The 18916-nt window shown below is 33.5% G+C and overlaps 1 protein-coding gene across 1 annotated transcript in view; it reads right to left on the reverse strand.

The window, feature by feature from the left end:
• Positions 1–18916, reverse strand: part of STPG2 (sperm tail PG-rich repeat containing 2) — a 170515-nt gene that overhangs the window by 141909 nt on the left and 9690 nt on the right. The window contains 2 exon segments of the mRNA XM_045820012.1: positions 3115–3227; positions 13369–13533. Coding sequence (XP_045675968.1) covers positions 3115–3227; positions 13369–13533 — 278 coding nt within the window.

An 18916-nucleotide genomic window follows, 5' to 3' on the forward strand; every position in this document is an offset into this window, starting at 1 on the left:
TTTTCTAACTCAGAGCATTATAATAAATCTACTATACTAATGACACCCAAAAGAAAATAGGATGTGGAATTTATGTCATGAGTTTAAATAATAAGCTTCTAAAAAAAGTTTCCTGTGTATTCTATTTATGATTTTAAAAGTCTTTAAAATTTCAAATTCCTTAGTATTTCAATTATTACTAAAATAATGGGAAAAATAATCCTATGCTATATATATCATAAAACAATCCAGAAAGGGGCATAAAGATTTTTGAAAATGAAGGAGAAGCTTATTATCATTGAAATTTATACAACCTCAAGAAAGAATAAGAAACCAAGTAAACAGTGATTAAAAGCCCAAGTTTTGAAGTTAGACAGCCTGATGTGAATCCCAGCATTGCCATCTACAGCTGTGTGACCTTAAACAATTCACCTAATTTTTCTAAGTGGTCAGATGAGATTCACCACCCAATTGGAAATAGTAATAACCGATTTTTAAGGTTGTAATGATTAAAGCGGATAATACATAAAAGTGCTTAATGTATTACATACCCATAATAAGTACATAATAACTATTAGCTATTATTATTACAAGTATTATAGCTATACTGACTATACTACTATTTTATTCTATTTATTAAACAGAATTTTTTTAAATCTCATAGGAAACACTTCAAGTGAACTAACCAGAACATAAGCAGATTAAAAAGCAGATAATAGAAAAGCAGAAAACAAATGCTTAAGTTACATAACTAATTTTCTTAAATTATTGCTATAATTTAAATATGCATTTAACATATCAGTTCACTGTTAAATGCTGACTTCATTCATTTTTTATACAAAATTCAATAAGTAAACTTGTTTTCAAAACTTTAAATAGTTTTATAGATAACAAATTTATATCTGAGGCATCAGAAGAGTCACATATTATTTAGGTCTGTCTTTCCTAAACAGACACCTGTGAGCTCATCTTTCCCTTTACAGTGGCCAAGCCTCTCTACTTTATACTGTATCAAATCTCCCAGAATAATTCTGACTTGACCCAATAAAACAAAAGTCAAAAAAAGAGTGGAAAATTTCAGCTGCCAGAAGAAACCAAGACAACCTCATATAAAAGATACAGTGAAGGTATCAAAACCAAAAGACAATTATGGAAATGGTAATAACAGTAGTCTGGAATGGGAGCTGTCTGGACACATTCCCAGAAGCAAAAGTAAAAACACAAACAGAAGAAGAGAAGAAGCAGGGGAAAAAACAAAGATCAAAGAAAAAGTAACATTAAAAAATGGGAGTGGGACATGGTTGGAGAAATAAAAAGGGCTGTTATAAAAATACTACCCAAGTGTCCATCAGTAGATGAGTTTATAAAACAACTATGGGACATTTACACAATGGATTACTACTCAGCTGTAAAAAAGAAGAATGTTTTATTCTTTGCAAGAGTATGGATGGCCCTGGAGAACATTATGTTAAGTGAAATAAGCCAGGCAGAGAAAGACAGATACCCCATGATTTCATTCACATGTGGAATCTAATGAACAAACTCTACTAACAAGTAAAATAGAAATAGACTCATAGGTGGAGAGCAGATGACAGCTAGTGTGTGGCGGGGGGCTGGTTATAGGAGGTGAGTTAGGAGGTGGAAGGACTGAGCAAAAAGGAAAAAGGACTCATGCACATGGACAACAGTGTAGTGATTGTAGGTAGGAGGGGGACTTAAGAGGACTAAATGGTAATGGAAAAACACAATGAAACAATTTTTAAAAAATACTACCACGTAAAATCAGAACAACATGACCAGATAGAGTCCTGGTTATGCTTGATACTTAGAAGTGTAGTGGAATGGATGAAAAACAATTGTCAGAGAACTACATACCTTACAAAAGGTTAATTTTGCTTTATGTCAATTAAACCTCAGTAAAAATGGTCAGGCAGGCAGGCAGATAAAGAGATGCATAGAGAAGCAAAGCAACTAAATTGGAAGGAAATGAGGATAAGATTAGAATACTGAATAATAAATGCATATGTCATAGGAATGAGTAGAGTTAAAGCATTTGATAGACTTAGTTTTCTTTGCAAGAATGACAAAGACAGTAAGTTTAGACCTCATTGGCTAAATACACATGTTAAGTTTCTAGTGTAACTACTAAAAGAATAAAAATACAAAGTGTATATTCCTTATTAGGAAAGTGAAAAGGACAATAGAGTATAAATTCCCCAAAACAAGGACCATGTTTTATTCTTTTTATTCTCTGTTACTAAATTTAGTACCAGCACATAGCAAGAATTCAAACAATGTCTGTTCAATGAATAAACAGCCAGAGTATCCAACAAAAGTCTGAGCTATATCAGCCACTGGTATAAAGATGTATCTGAATCTGTCTACCAGACAAATTGCATAGGTAATCACTATGGGACTCCTTGTGAGAAAACTCATGCTATGATAGAAAAAGAATAAGGCAGATAACATGAACCCTGTTAAAGAAAGTAATGATGAAAATGAATGGGAGATTCTGAGGACAATATGGTATTTGTTACTCAGTTTTGTCTTCCATTGACCCTTGTCTTAGACCCTTCTCCTACTAGAAAAGTAGGAGAAAATGAAGACAGTTACTTTACCAAAAATGTATTTCCTAGTTAAATTTCATAAATATTACCTCAACCTATTGATATGGCTCTTATCCACACTGAGAATACCTTCTAAATCCATCATGTAGTCAGAAGAATAAACACCAGAACCAGGGTCAAAAGGAAGAATCCTGAATCAACTTGTTAAACATTTTCTCTGATCTTTTGATTGTTTTATAATATAATTAAAGACAGAATATTTTAGCACTTAGATACACGTTGTTATTTATTATTTTTGACGTTTGCATGTCTCACTGATGAAATAGGTATAACAAGTGAAAGTACACAGAGACTTGTCAAGATTAAATGAGGTAATACATGTAAAGCAGGATAGCACAGGATCTGGCTCACAAAAAAATAATAGTTTTCACATAGATTGTTCCAAAATATAATGCTTCTTGGCATTTTTATACTGATTTTTCATTTATAATAGCATAGACTAATCTAAATTATTAGAATACTTTATGTCAAAAACTACATTAAAGGCATACTATTTTTTTTAACTTACTGGACTATATCATACTGTCCAGGACCAGGCCCTGACTTGATAGGTAACTCTAATCTTCTAAAAGCGTTGCCAAAGTGTATTCCCTTGTATTTGAAAGTTGCACTGGAAAAACCCTATTGAAAAAAAAGTGAAGATGAGATATAGTTTAAGTAAGTCATGAAATAATTTTTAACTTTATTTAAGTCTAAAGCTAAAGCAAGAATAACCTTAGCCAAGGAGGTTTCATTAGTAAATGATGATCACAAGGAAAGTCATTATTGCTGTGCATGCCCCACACCCAAGCCAGCTCGTGCTACTGGAGAAGGGCCTCTCATTTATGCATGCCCTCAACCAGCAAGAACAGCTTTGTCCTTAGCAGTACATTCAACAACAAAAAGCTTAATGGCAAAGAAAATGAGCTTCTTGAAATTTAAAAAAGGAAGGAGGCGGCAGAACTATATGATTTAGGGAATGGGAAAGCCTATTTAAAAATGACCTTAATTAAATAGAAATTATATTAACTTCAAGAAATTAAATTAAAATTCAAACACCACCAACAGATATTAAATAACTTCTAATGACCTGGTATTTAAAACTATAACATATTCATGTAAAGTTCTGAAAGAGTGACAAATACATGACAATAAAACAAACACCATCCCCATTTCATTTTATCATTAATGCTTAAGATCAAGATCTATCTTTTAATCACAGAAAAATTGTTTGTGACATAAGAAATCAATAATTACCTTTCCATCTACTATAATAGATATTAAAATTAAGCATGACCCATTCATTAAAAAGTTCACTTTAGCCCTGGCTGGCATAGCTCAGTGGATTGAGCGCAGACTGCGAACCAAAGTGTCGCAGGTTCGATTCCCAGTCAGGGCATATGCCTGGGTTGCAGGCCATGACCCCCAGCAACCGCACATTGATGTTTCTCTCCCTCTCTCCCTCTCTCTCTCTCTCTCTCTCTCTCTCTCTCTCTCTCTCTCTCTCCCCCCACCCTCTCTAAAAATAAATAAATAAATAAATAATCTTTAAAAAACAAGGATTATTTTTTTAAAAAAGTTCACTTTAGAGAAGTTAAAGCACATGGTTTCGATAAAAACTAATAAAATAACAAAGTGTAATACAAGAATAGTAGCTCCTCTTATAGGCATTCTCTTCTGCTGTCCTAATACCTTCTAAATTGAGCAATCATTTAAGAACAGTTTAAAAACTCAATTTTTTAACTGATGGTAAAAAGTGAACTTCAGTCTATTTAATTTATTTTTAACTCATATTTATAAAAATAACTTTAAAATAAGCTTGAATTATCAAATAATCAATATATGAGATACTGAATAAAATCCCCATAATATAAACTTATAGTTTAACTGCATAAAACAGTGTGTTGGTTGTTCTGGGTGACTATTAATTATTATAGAAGAGTGGACCCAATCTCTGTGACCATTATAATTAATTATAAAATAAATAGCAATATTTGTGATAAAAAACATAACCCCAGTTTTAAATGGTTATTTAAACCCATATCTGCCCCATTCCCACCAAAACTTCAAAAGAAATATATAAAATAGACACATATTAGAAGGTATCATTTGCATTTCAAATTTTGAGGAATTTCTAGAAGATATAGAAACTAGACGAGAAAAAAACCTCACACATATGGAAAGAAACTCAGCTGAACCCTGTTAATGTCCCCAGAAAGACAAAAACTGGAAATAAGGATGGGCTTTTGGGTAGGGTACAATTCTCAGAGCTACCATACCCTTGGAGATCTGCACCAGTGCCACTACATGAAGTCATGAAAGACAATGTTAGCACCCACTCTATTCCTGGCATGCACAGTTGAAAATAAATTGGAAGTACTGCCATTAGCCCCTAACAAAGACAAATTTTCTAGTTAGGAAATCACCTTTCCAGAAAGCTTGGAGCTGCCACAACAAAATCCAAACTAAAGCTAAAACAGCACTAAAAATTCCCTGCTATGTGAGAACACCTTTTACTTCGTAGAACGTACCACTAACAGTCAGCCCTCAGGTATTATAATATACAAACACAAAAAAATTAAACTCTCCCTTCAACATCCTCCTGATCTTTAAGAGTTAAACAGGGGCCAACACAATGTCTGACAGAACTGTAATTTGCACAAAGTGAAACGGGACTTTTTGATTCTTTTTCCATAGATGCAATCTCATAGAGAAATGGAATTCTAGTTTTTCTAAAGGGTGCTCCTGATTTGATTTTAATAAATCCTCTTGCTTGTTCCTTGCTTAGGGTGGTGGCGGATGTTTGAGCTGAGAGAAACAGGGAGTAACCAGCTATATCCAAGTAAGATTCAGACGTCTAGGAATGTCCGGTGAACAAATAAGAGCAAACCAGCCTCAAGGTGAATGTGAAACTAATTATATGGGAAGGAGTTAGTCATGCTGACCCTCACGCAGGAAGAAAATCTTAAGTGTCAAGAGTGGCAGTGCAAATTACTGAGTGTTTCTGTTGAATAAATTTCCCTCCTAACAGACAGTCCCCACTGGGTTTATGCCAGTGTCCTTTAGAGTGCAAAGAGGCTATGATAAAAATGTAAAAGACCAGTCTCATAAAAACTTGGGTAAACATCAATGCTGCATATGGACCATTCTAATAAAGAATAACACAAAAGAAGAAGAGCATTATCCCTCTGACTTCCCCCAGCTCAGCACACAGCTTTAGTTGTGATCAAATACTTCGGTGGAAACGCCCAGCAGAGAGCACCATCTGGCAAGAGACTGATGGGTCTGGTGGAGCAGTAGCTGTCTCAGTGGAAACAGACTTGCTCAGGGGCAAGGTTGAGACAGCCCCTGGGGGCTGCTAAAAACACTCGGAAAGTAGAACTTTGCAGAAGGCGAGAGGTCCCCTACATCAATAGGAGGAAACAACATACATATATTTGAATTATGAATGTAACTGTGACTCTCTTTATACCACAGTCTAATGAAGCCTGGAGAAACTTGTTACATAAATAAAAAGAATTAATCCTTATTTCCATTAGGAATTTTTCCAGCTCTATAAGTGGTCTCAAAGTGCTTAGATTATTGATATGCAAATCCCTTCCAACAAACTGTAACACAAAGAGCAGGAAAGTATTTTCTCCTCCTCACTTTGAGTGTTTAGCTTTAACACACCATGGAGCTACCACACTATAAAGCACTATTAGTTTTTTGATCCACTCATTTCCTGATGGGCATTTAGGTTGCTTCCAGCACTTGGCTATTATAAATCATGCTGTTCTGAACATTGGATCAAAAAACTATGGTACATTTACACAATGGAACTCTATGCAGCAGAAAGAAAGGAGCTCCTACCCTTTGTGGTACCATGGATGGAACTGGAGAGCATTATGCTAAGTGAAACAAGCCAGGCAGTGGATGACAAATACCACATGATCTCACTATTAACAGGAACCTAATCAACAAAACAAACAAGCAAGCAAAATATAACCAAAGACATTGAAATTAAAAACAAACTGACAGTAACCAGAGGAAGGGGAAGGGAATAACAGGGGAAAGGGGTGAAGGGATTACAGAAACAACTCTAAAGGACACATGGACAAAAACAAGGGAGAGTAGAAAAAGGAGAGGGAGGTACGGATGGCTGGGGTGGTGGGGAGGGGTGGGGGGAAAAGGCAGAAAACTGTACTTGAACAGCAATAAAATTCGAAAGTATTTAATACAAAAAAAATTATTTAAAAAGGCACTATTAGTAGTAGTTATGTTTTAGTAGCACTATTAATAGTAGTGGCATTACTATTACTCTTATAAGTAGGTTTTCTAGCTGATAACATGATTCCCAGCCTAGACCCCTGTCAGTCTTAGAAAAAATCATAGCTATGAATAAAAATCAAAGGAGCTATCCCACTAATCTCTACACCACACAGAGTATAAAAAAAGGCAGTCAGATCATCCAAAGGCTTCGGGTCTGGAGTGCAGAGACAACAGCTGTAACACCTAGCAGAGCAGCAAAGGAAAAATGCCACAGCCTGACATGTCCAGCAGAGCAGCAGATGACAGTAGGGAAGTACTCAAAGAAACCACAGCATCCACTAGAGCAGCTGAAAAGCAGCGTGTTCTGTTGGGACAGTGGTAACCCCAAAACTGCTGCACCTTATAGAGCTTCAGAAAAAATGTCAAGCCGCACAATACATTTTTTGTTAAAGTAAATTTTCTAGCCCATCTTTCAAATGAAATTACCTAACACAGCCATGGATTTTAAAGTACATATACAGTTTTAACAGCAGAACAAGCAAAATTACTCATTTATACTGCATATATTTTTACTTTGAAATGAAGCAGAATTTCATAATTGCACAGACTTTAGGCATAATCACTAGTGAAGTACACAAATGTAGAACTCTGTTCTCTCATAATATAGACATGTTATGTATAATAGATATTTTATATATTTCAGAGAGAAGCATATCTAATATACTGATTCACTATAGCCTATAGATTTAAAAAACTTATTTTAAAACAGAGCATTTTGATAAAATCATCTTTTACATCATATTTTATAAGCTAAAAATATATATTAAGGTTTCTTAATGACAAAATTATGCCCAAAAAGCTTTCTTCAGGTTAAATCACATTATTGTTATTTTGTGGTTCAACTGTTAACAATTTTTAAGGTAATCCAGTAGAAGGAAAGATTATGCATACACACACAATACACTAGCCATTCAAGACACTAGCAAAGTCCTTTTCCTGTGTATATGCTAAAATTTGTTCTATTTAAACCATTAGAATCAACAAGCACTTAACTCATTAACTTCAGCACTACTCAGGTAAATATTCAATCTAAAATTTAATTTAAAAGACTTTGAAGCATACAGTAAAAATATTAAAAATAAATTGACGCACTCTTAACTCTAAATCATACTTTATGTCAAGAAGTGTTGACAATACAAACGGCAAGGTCATTGTCAACTTGTAAAATCATTAGTAAATAAAATATGACTTAATTGAAGCAAACAGCGTGGAGCTGAATTATTTTAAGTGAATGTTGTAACGTAACTAGAAGAAGAATTACTAACTGTCATTTGCAATGAAAATGAAATAAATGAAGAAGTGGCTATGCAATTTTCCCCCCAAGTCATTTCCATAATTAAGCATGTAAATATAATTTATGAAGGATTAAAAGCCCCAAAGTACATCAATTTAAACACTAACGGACTGCCTGCCAGTGTCACTGCACACAGGTAAGTTCCCAGCATGTTATCATTAGTGAATATGTCAGTGTCGTACTTCCAACTGCAAACTTTGCTTGTGGAATCCATCTCTGAAAACTAAATGTCTAATGACTACCTGAGGTCTTCTAAAAAGAGAGAGAGAGAAACTAAGGTTATAATTCAAAATGTTATACAAAATACCATATATAAAATTTCTCTTTACATATTAAATATAGCTAAAACATCATTTGTTGGCTAGAGTCTTATAGAACTCTGTTTCAAAGTTGCCTCTGTTTTAGCAGATGTTATTCACCAGTCCAGGGAAGAACCACAATAATTACCCAACTATTGGATTACTATATTAACTTTCTATTAACAGTCACATCTGGAAACTGAGCCTATACATAGTATTATCTCAAAAAGCAGCTTAAAAACAGCATTATCAGAAATTTGGCTAAGATTTGAATTAACATCACTATACTATCAACTTTATGGTTGTCTGGGAGAAACCTGTGGCATTTTTCTTTCTGCAAGAACAAGAAAATTGAGCTTTCAGCTATGGAGTTTGCCCTCTTATCTCTAGTTCTCTCAAATTCAAGTTGGAGATTTCAGAAAACATTACAATTCACTTCAAGTTAAATTTTACTGAATATTCCTGTGAACTTAGTCTGAAGACTAAGAACTTAGTCTTTAATTTATGTATAAATCTATTTTAGTGTTTTCTTAAATTAGATCTAGATTTTTATTCTAATAAATATAAATTGGATTGACTCAATAATTACTAAAATAAGTCATAAAAATTGTACTTATTAAAAGGATGGATAAATTTTCTTTTTAGTTTGGTCTTCTATTAATAATAATTTAGCCAGAATAAAATCAAATGTTACATGTCAAACTGTTTATCCATATGTGAAAACGTTTTGTACATCTGGAGAAGCTTGGAGGCTTTATTCTAGCCTTCTGATGCATGATATATTACTCCAAAATAAAGAAACACTATATGTAAAAATATAATTTTAAAACAAGAGTAACATTTTGAGGTATAAGTTAGGGGTAATGACAGAATTTTTAAACCATTATTTCGTTGTTGTTATTCCTTGCATGTCTCATAATTTTTGTTGAATACTGAACATTTTAAATGATAGAGTTTGCCAACTCTGAAAATCAGAATCTTCCTTACCCCAAGTTTTTTTTTAGGGGGGGTGGTGGTTTTTTAGTGTTTAGTGATTTTCCTGGACTAATTCTTTAAATTCTGTACTCGTCATGTGTGGCCCCTGAAACCTCAGACTGGTTAGCTGAATAGCCAGGTGATGATGGTTGGAGAGAGGTTTCCTTAAATGCCTTGAACCAATAAATCTCTAGCCTTTGCATAGGTGCAACACAACGCAATGCGTAAAGGTATTCATTGAGGCACACCTTTAACACTCAAGTAGGCAGTTTAAAGTTTGCCTTACCCTTCACTTCCTGCTTGTGTAAAGCCTCAAGGTCACATAGAGGTAAGAGTTTTATACCACCTGAAGTCTGTTTTTTTTCAGGATGGGTTAGTATTTCTGTAAGTACTTTCAGAGATTTATAGGATTAAGCAAATAAGTACATATATTGAGGATAAGGGAAGCCAGGGTTCTCCTTGTGGGAGAAGTGAATTTAAATGTGAAAAAGGAAAGACTAGAAAAACCTGTGGTGTCAAATTAGAATTGGAGGTATCAGTATAAACTCAAAGTTTTAACAGACAGAGAAGAAATATATTCTAATATATTTCTAACTTTGTCCTAAAAGAAATGACAACCCAGTAGCAATGCATGTATGTGGTGCACTGATCTTTTTTGGAAATAGCATTTTCTCCTAAGTGGGAGTAGGGCTTTTTGAAGAAATGGCTGATTCCAAGGCTGGCGCAGGGAAAGAAGTGAGGTGAACCTGAAATGTCTTACTGTGCCAGAAGATAAGGAAATGCTCAAAGAATGATGGTGATGTGTCAAAAAAGACACAAGAAGCAGTTTGAACAGGCTCCCAAAAGACAAACCTGAAGTAATTTAATGTCAAAATAAATAATGAATAATAAATTACAACCCTTTGAGTAAAACAAGAATTCTGAATCCATACTCATATAATACATAAATGAGAAAGAAGATAAAGTTCTTCATTATAGTAAAGTGCCAAGAAATAAATGAGAAAAAGATGAAGTTAGAAAATCACCATTTGATAAACATTACAGTAAAACTGATTCAGGTATCATCAATGGATGTTATATTAGTCAGAATTTGATCAAGAATAAAGTATTTACTTATTCTTAAAGTATCTCTCCTAAAATGTTTATAAATATTTAAAAAATAGTAACTTGACAGTAAATAAAATGGGAACACACCACTTCAAATAAACAATGCCAGTTAGATAGATACCCTGTGCTTTTTATGTTGTGCACTGAGAAGGATACATTGTTTCTATAGTATTCCTGCCAAAATATATAAATTTATGCTAATCAAGAGAAAATACAAGATCTGTCCAGAAGGTATCCAGCCATATACCATGACCAACAGAGACATTTATTGAAGAAGATACAAGATACAAGAAACACTATACAAAGGACAATGATGCCTCAGTCCCCATCAAAGTAGGCACTTTATTACCTCACCCAGCTCTCCCAATCACCATCAGCTGCTCCATCATATTTTTCTGAATCTCATCGACAGTCTGAAATCTCTTTTCTTTCCAAGGTGATTTCAGCTTTAAGAAAAGCCAGAAGTTACAGGGTGCCAAATTTGGGTTGTAGAGGGGCTGAGTTACCTGGGTGATTTGCTGTTCCACCAAAAAACTGTACACGAGACATAATGCAGGAGCGGGTATGTTGCAATGAATCTGCCAATCACCAGTTGCCCATAGATGCAGCCTTCTGAATCATCTGAATACTTTCTGTGGAGGACTGTTCACGCTTAACACAAAATTTGATGCAGATTCTTTGCTCTACTCACTCACTTATTTTGAATGTGACAGTCACACAGTACACATGCTCTCTCAGTGGTGTCTAATGCCCCCTCTTACTAGTACAATGAAGTCTTCATTGTTCACACATGCACACTCCAGACAACTCCCCTTGGCTGCCAGGTTACATCAATGTAGTGCAAACCATTCTTGTTATATTAACAATGGCTGGATGTTTCTGGACAGACCTCTACACAGCCTCCAAATTGAGACATAGTCTACAAAATAAATAGCTTGTACTCTTCAAAAATATAAGGTTACAAAAGACAAAGAAAGACTGAAAACTGTTCCTAACTGGACTCTGGACAAAAAAAAAAATGTAAGATCATTGAGGTAATTAGCAATATTTTCAAAAGATCCATAAATTAGATAATAATATTATATGAATAAAAATTTCTTGATTTTGATAATTTTTCTGTATCTATAAAAGAAAATGTCTTCTTCTTGGGGAATTTACATTGAAGTATTTAGAGATAAAGGAGCATCGTGTATTAAACACACTCTCTAATTTAATAAAAATAATAATATAAATGTATAAGGAGATAAAATGCTAAAGCAAATGCAGTAAAGTATTAACTACAGGATATGAGTGAATGGTATATGAGGATTTTTTTATATTATGCTCATAACTTTTATATCAGTCTGAAACTATTTTAAAATATAAATTATTTTTTAAAAAAGGAACTTACTATCTGGAAATGATAAATGAATTAGATCTAATACATATATATGGTTAAAACTAAGAAATATAACATTAAGTGAAACACTAAACTACCTATATACCAGATAATATCATTTAGTCATATTTTTTAAATCATACAACAATATGGAGTTATACATGCATGTAATAAAAATTTAGTGTTTACTTTAACAAAAGGAAAAGAATGAAGGGAGGAAAATTAGAAAGGGTAATAATTATATTTATTTAAAAATATATCTAATTCAAGTGTAATAAAATTTTACATGTTATATGTGATGGAGTGTATGTGGTATCTTTTATTATGTTTGTACTATTAAATGTGTAATTATATAAATTACAATAAAATATTTTAAGAAAAAAATTTTAACAAATCAAAGGATCTAAGACCCAAGAATGCCTTCGTATGCCTATTGCCACAAACCACATAGTTTCTGAAGGTGCTTAAGCCTAACTAAGCCCAAAGTTGGAGACATAACCAAACAAAAACTACTAGTAGTGAAGGTCAAGCCAAATCCTGAGAGTACCTATTCTTTGCACAAGGTGTTCCTTCTTCTCCTTAAATCTACACTTAATTTTTGCCCCTTTCCCCACCAGGATTACTTCTTCCAGATCTTATAAAAGTATGAAAATACAACAGGTTCAAAGCACTATACATTTCTTTCTTCTAATTAAGTAAAACCAGACATATCATCCATCTTATTTATTATCTGTATTCATCGATAACTCATACACTTCAACTGGCTGAATGAAATCTTCCTTGACCTCCAACCAGGTTTGAAATTTAAACATAGATGAGATGAATCTGATATATTATGCTTGATATTTTAATCTAAGAAGTTCCTTATCTTTTTTATAATCATTTATGAAATAAATAATATAGTCAGATTCAAATTCTTTTAAAATAAAATGCTCTTTTTTACTTTCAAATTCAAGGAAAGAATATCTGTGCATTGCATATGATTGTAGTTTATAGCAGTCACTTCTAATAGGCTAAACCTATTTTCTCTTCTCCCTTGATTGAGTAAGACTATATGCCCCAGCCTCTTTGACAGTTAAGTGTGTCCATGTAACAAAGCTTCCGCCCTCAGGCCTGCTCCACAGAAACCTCCCACTAGTGGTCCTCCACCCTCTGTGCCCTTCTGACAGCTGTATGCGGATGACAAAGCCCCAGGGGATGACAGTAACACAAATGGAATAAGTCTGTGTCCTTGAATCTCTACTTGAAAGAAAATCTCCTAACAAGGATTGCCCATATTATTGAGGAAAAAATAACTTCTATTGTGTTAATCCACTCAGATTTGGGGGTCTATTTGTTGCCACAGTTAGTGTTACATGACTAAACATGCATAGTCATAAATGACTTTCCAGTTGTCAATATGAAATGCTTTATACTTACAAATTGAGGTTTATAGTATGCTGGACCTAGTGTGCTATCACTAGCAGGTGGAAACTGTCTTATAATACTGTCATCGTCATTAATATCATAACCATATGACTGTCCACAGGAAGGAATTGAAGGAACATGAACACTTCTGAAAACTGAAGGTGACCTTGAAATTTTCTGTAAGAAAACATTTTATATTTACTCAAAGGCAAGAGGAGTAGGAATGAAGAACCAAATATTAAAATTTATTAAAAGGCAACTATTAAATATTGACTTAATGAGTTACATAAGTCAAAAATGTTTATTCTATAAAAGCAGTCTAAGGGAGTGGATTCAAGTCTCACATCATCATATAAACCAAGATAACACATACCATTACTATTAAAGCTGCCTTTAGAGACCAGGAGTCTCCCTCGTTTGGCTCACCTATTTATCTTGATTAGTAAAGCAGGTAATAAAAACAGACATTCACTCCTATAGTCACATCAACAATCAACATCACTCATTCTATGCTATCATACTATCTGCTGGGAGAAAATGAACTTATTTTCTGTAACATTTCCCAACTTCATTCCTTCCTAGCTCCTGACTTATCTCCATCATACTGGCCCCCTTAGAAATATCCTAATTATGCAGACTATATAGCAAGAAAAATGTCTATGACATAATACTAAATGGAAAAAAAAGTATAAAGTTGAATTATGACTACAGCTATGTAAGTTATGTGAAATTATATGTGTATAAATTCTTAATATAACATGATTTAATACTGGGAGGAACTATGCAAACACTAACAGAATATCAGTGCTACAGTCTGAAGTTTTAGGGTGATTATCCTTTTTCAAAATTTCCTTTATTAGTAAATAAAAACAAGGAGTACCATGCATTAAAAATACTAGTATAGAATGTATCAAAATGCAGACATTTAAATGATTTAGTTACCTGGAGAACTCATTATTAAAAATATATTGATCCTGTATAGTTTCTAAATAAATAAAAAAATAATTTTTCTAGTTGGTACACACATGATCAACATATAATTATATTACAAACATACTATCACTGGCTGAATTTTTTTATCATTAAGACCATTAAGTAGTTTCGGTGATAGTTAATGAGACTGACTACCAAATTAAAACAAAAAAGTACTGAGCGGCTCCTCCTACTCACTACTTTCAAAAGTTATTTGCATGATGTCAAGACTTTCCAAAATACAGCCCCTACATCTTCTCCAGCTGCCATTCCTACTACTCTCCCTTCAATCCTGTACTCCAAGTATTCCAAAGAACTTTGTTCTCTGAACATAACATGCCATTAAATACCACAAAGTCTTCATCTATATGGTTTTCTCTTCCTAAGAGTTTATTTCTGATTCTTTTTAAGTACTTAGTGAATCCATAAAGATGCAGTTCAACTATAATATCCATATTCCCACCAAAAACTCTCTTCTTTGGGCTGCTAGCAAGCATTTTATTATGATACATGTTTATTAAGATATCATTCATCAAACTTTTATATTGAATTGCATTCACTTCTTTCTTGTTAAAATTGTAGACCCCAGGGAGCAGTGATTTGTCTCCTATATATTATCAGTGCCTGGATTATGTCTGGTACACATAGTCACTCAAAAAATGTCTGCTAAACCCATGCATGAGTAACTAAACATTTAAGTGTTCCCACACATGAAACAACTGGTATTTAAGTACTCTTCTAACACTTAACCTCATTGTAATTGCACTGACATTATTCAGCTGAGTACTGAACCCTAAAATATATTCTCCTAAACACAGATAAAACTAATTCAAATTTAATTAATATAAGCTATATGAAAGAGTTATGACAAGATAAGAGGGAAATGATGAAAAGAAACCATGACCAAAATTGGCTAGATTATATTATTTATGTCAAATGGGTAGGCCTTTGGTGTAAAAATTATTCATTTATATAACACCAACACACCTTTTCAAACAAATTACCTGCTAGTTCCCTGCACAAATTCCTCATTCCAGTCAAATAACCTTCTCATTGTCTTCCAGAAGATCCCACCTCTCTATCTTCACTCACTTAGCTCTCCGTGTCTAAATGCATATTCTTCAAAGCCAACCTCCTCTATAAACCCTCTATAAACTAAACTTCCCCATAACATAGCAGTCCTCCTTTAAATTCCTATGGCATTTAATTACAAGGTCATCCACTTAGCACTTGTCAGATTTCATCTTGCCTTAATAGTTCCCTATATATCTCTCCCATCTAAATTTTAAGCTTTTTATTTCAGGAACCATGTTTTAAATTTCAGTTTTATTAACTACTTAAATAGAGTTTCTTCTCAAATATAAAACATTCAGGTAGTTTTTAAAATCTCCCTTACTTTGTGTACACCATGGATATTGCAAGTGACTACAGATTTTTCAAGAGCAAAAAAGAAGTCAGATGGTAATATAGTTTAAAACTCAAGCTTATAAAATCAAGTAGTCATTTAACTATAAATAACCACAATATGGATACTAATGAGCCTACTACTTTTTATAGTAAGGCTTTTTAAATGTACTTATCAAAGAAATCTCTGAACCCTTTCTTCTTTAATTAAAAAGACTGTCATTAGAAGCATACTTTAAAATTGCAACCTACTGATTGAAGATGCTCTTTAGCCTCTAGTACTTTTGTCTTCACAATATTTAATGTTCCAAGACAAGACAGATCATAGCTTGCTGGTCCTGGATTACTGGAAATAAACTTCTTAAAACGTTTCTCCCGGTTTTGTAGACTTTGGCCTCCCTTTATATTATACTGAAGAGAAAAAATTATGAAATCATTAAAAGAAGTACTTCATAATTAATACCTATATGGTAAATGTTATATATTAATATGAATAGTTTTAAAATTGAACATGAGAAAGTTAAGGCTCTTAACTGAAGACATAGTCCCAGTAAAAGAAGACAAGAGAAAATGACAATGAGAGCTGTCAATTTTAACTCTGAACTTAAACTAAAATTTACTGTACTTAGAACACACTAAGAAAATGCAAAACTCAGTTTTAGCATAAGAATCAGGAGTCTCCAAAGCTGTGGAGCAAGAATAAACACTGTATATTTACAAACTCCTAGAGAATTTATAACTCTGAAATGAGCTAAAAATTCTGGTATTTATATTGCAAGGCAAATGCAATCCTTACAAACTTGCTTAGGATTAATTACTTCTTTAATAACATTTTGGTCATTTCTAGGGATATATATGTAGGTTTACTGGCAACAGCTTGGTTTTATGATCAGATTAGTTTCAAACATTTTTTTGTTGTTGCAGAGAAGGTGTAGGGAAAAATCTTCCATGCTACATATCTGGATTTTCTCTAATCAGAATATTAATCAACCGGCTAATAGCCAGTTATTTGAGATAAAATTCCATCATACTAGTTTCTATACACAGTCATAGTGCAGTGACTCAAAAGGTGATTCATAACTGTGATTAGCATTTGTCAGATAAGTTTTTTTAAGTCACTGATATACCAACAGATCTTTTTACATGGTGTATTCCTGTCAATAGGTCACAATCACTATTAACTGAGCCTATCTCTAGTTTGCTTCTTATTTAACTTCATTCAGCTTTTAAGAAATACACAACCTAAGTGCCCATCAGTAAATGAGTAGGTCAAAAAACTATGGTACATTTACACAATGGAATACTACACAGCAGAGAGGAAGAAGGAGCTCCTACCCTTTGCAACAGTATGGTTGGAACTGGAGAGCATTATGCTAAGTGAAATAAGCCAGGTGATGAGGGACAAATACCATATTATCTCACCTTTAACTGGAACATAATCAACAAAACAAACAAGCAAGGAAAATATAAGCAGAGACATTGAAATTAAGAACAATCTAACAATAACCAGAGGGAAGGGGGAGAGGGGACAATGAGAGGAAGGGTTTTCAGGAACTACTATAAAGGACACATTGACAAAACCAAGGGGCAGGGGTGGAAGCAAGGGCGGGAGGTGGGTTTGGCTGGGGTATGGGGGGTAAATGCAGACAACTCTAATTGAACAATAAAATAATTTTTAAAAAAAGTAATACACAATAGAGTTATTTTTAAAAATGGTCAAATTATATTCTTAAATAGCCAATTCAGTACTTAATTAGTTTTAATAAGATCATAATTCCTATGTTTAAAGGGATTGGATCTATAATAATATATTATAGATTTTGCAAAAAACATGAGAAGTTATATAAAGAATTAAATCATGTGGGGGGAAAAGCCCTTTTTTGAAAACCATTACTATGGTCTCTGATCTTAAAACTCAAACAACAATGTAAATTTATATTGAATATTTTAATAGAAGGCTTAAAAAATGATATAATTGTTAGGCAAGACAGATAGCAAACCAAGGCAGAGTGAAGGAGGGAGACATCTCTCATTCAATAATTCAGCAACATGATCAGGTAAGTTTACGAGGTGTTCCAAAAGTCACAAGAAAAACCATGATAGTGCAGGAGGAGGTGAACCCTTGAAATTTGTATCTTTTCCACTATCTGGGAAAGAAAGCCTTTGACACTGTATATTGATCCCAAGGTCTGGAGAGGGGAGGAGGAGGTGGAACCTAGAAGCTGGCCAGAAGAATAAAACCCCTAAAACCCTTATAGTTAAGGCACTCACTAGCTGAGTGCCAGCTTGCAGCTTCATGCTCAAGTCTATTTCATAAATAAACTTGTCATCTTATTTCTACTATACAGGTTGTCTCTCACCTGAACTCTCTTGTGAGACAAGAACCGAGAAGGAGCCCACCAACTCAGGTCTTCCTAGTAATATAATGTTATTTTTTAAACTATGTACAAATTAACCAGAATTCTTTCAGATTACTCATATTACATAATTACCAATTCTATTGATTTTATAAGAGTTTACAAAAGGAACTGCCATATGTCAGATAAATGACTCCAAACAAAATACTACTGAGTAATTATATATCTTATATGAAAACCTATGAGAAAACAGTCATACTACATCTTGAGTACTAACTTTTGTCTAAACACTACAGTTATTTGATGAATTTATGATATTGTCAGCAACCCTCCAACATTACAGGAGCAAAGTCTCATGTGCAGGTTAAAGGCATGTACTGTATTATATGTCTTATTATTCAGCTCTAGTGAGAGGTATCACTCAGATCAGAAATCAGTCTTAATGTAGACATCTATTCCTGGGCTTAGATAATAAAAAATATGAAAGAAACTATTTGGCTATACCCAAAAAAAATCCCACATCTAGAACTATTCTCATGTACTAAAAAACAAGATAGTACCTGCCAAGCAGAGACAAATCAGAAACTGGAAAAGAACATGACCAGAAAACATAAGTGAAATTTGTACTGACACTATGAAGTGAGAATCCTAGGAAACTATGAACAGGCAAGATAAGTGACTTACAAAGCTAATTATCTATTAAAGGATCAGAAGCCTGAACTTTGCAAAACTGATTCTTCTTCTCATTTTAATTCCATTATGTTCTTTTCTACTAAGCAAACTTCCTTTCAAAAAAAACTTAGCATGTTTCAGATATGCTAAAGGAA

Source organism: Phyllostomus hastatus, unplaced genomic scaffold (assembly GCF_019186645.2).
Source record: "Phyllostomus hastatus isolate PE091 unplaced genomic scaffold, TTU_PhHast_1.1 phas_scaffold_39, whole genome shotgun sequence".
NCBI lineage: Eukaryota > Metazoa > Chordata > Mammalia > Chiroptera > Phyllostomidae > Phyllostomus > Phyllostomus hastatus.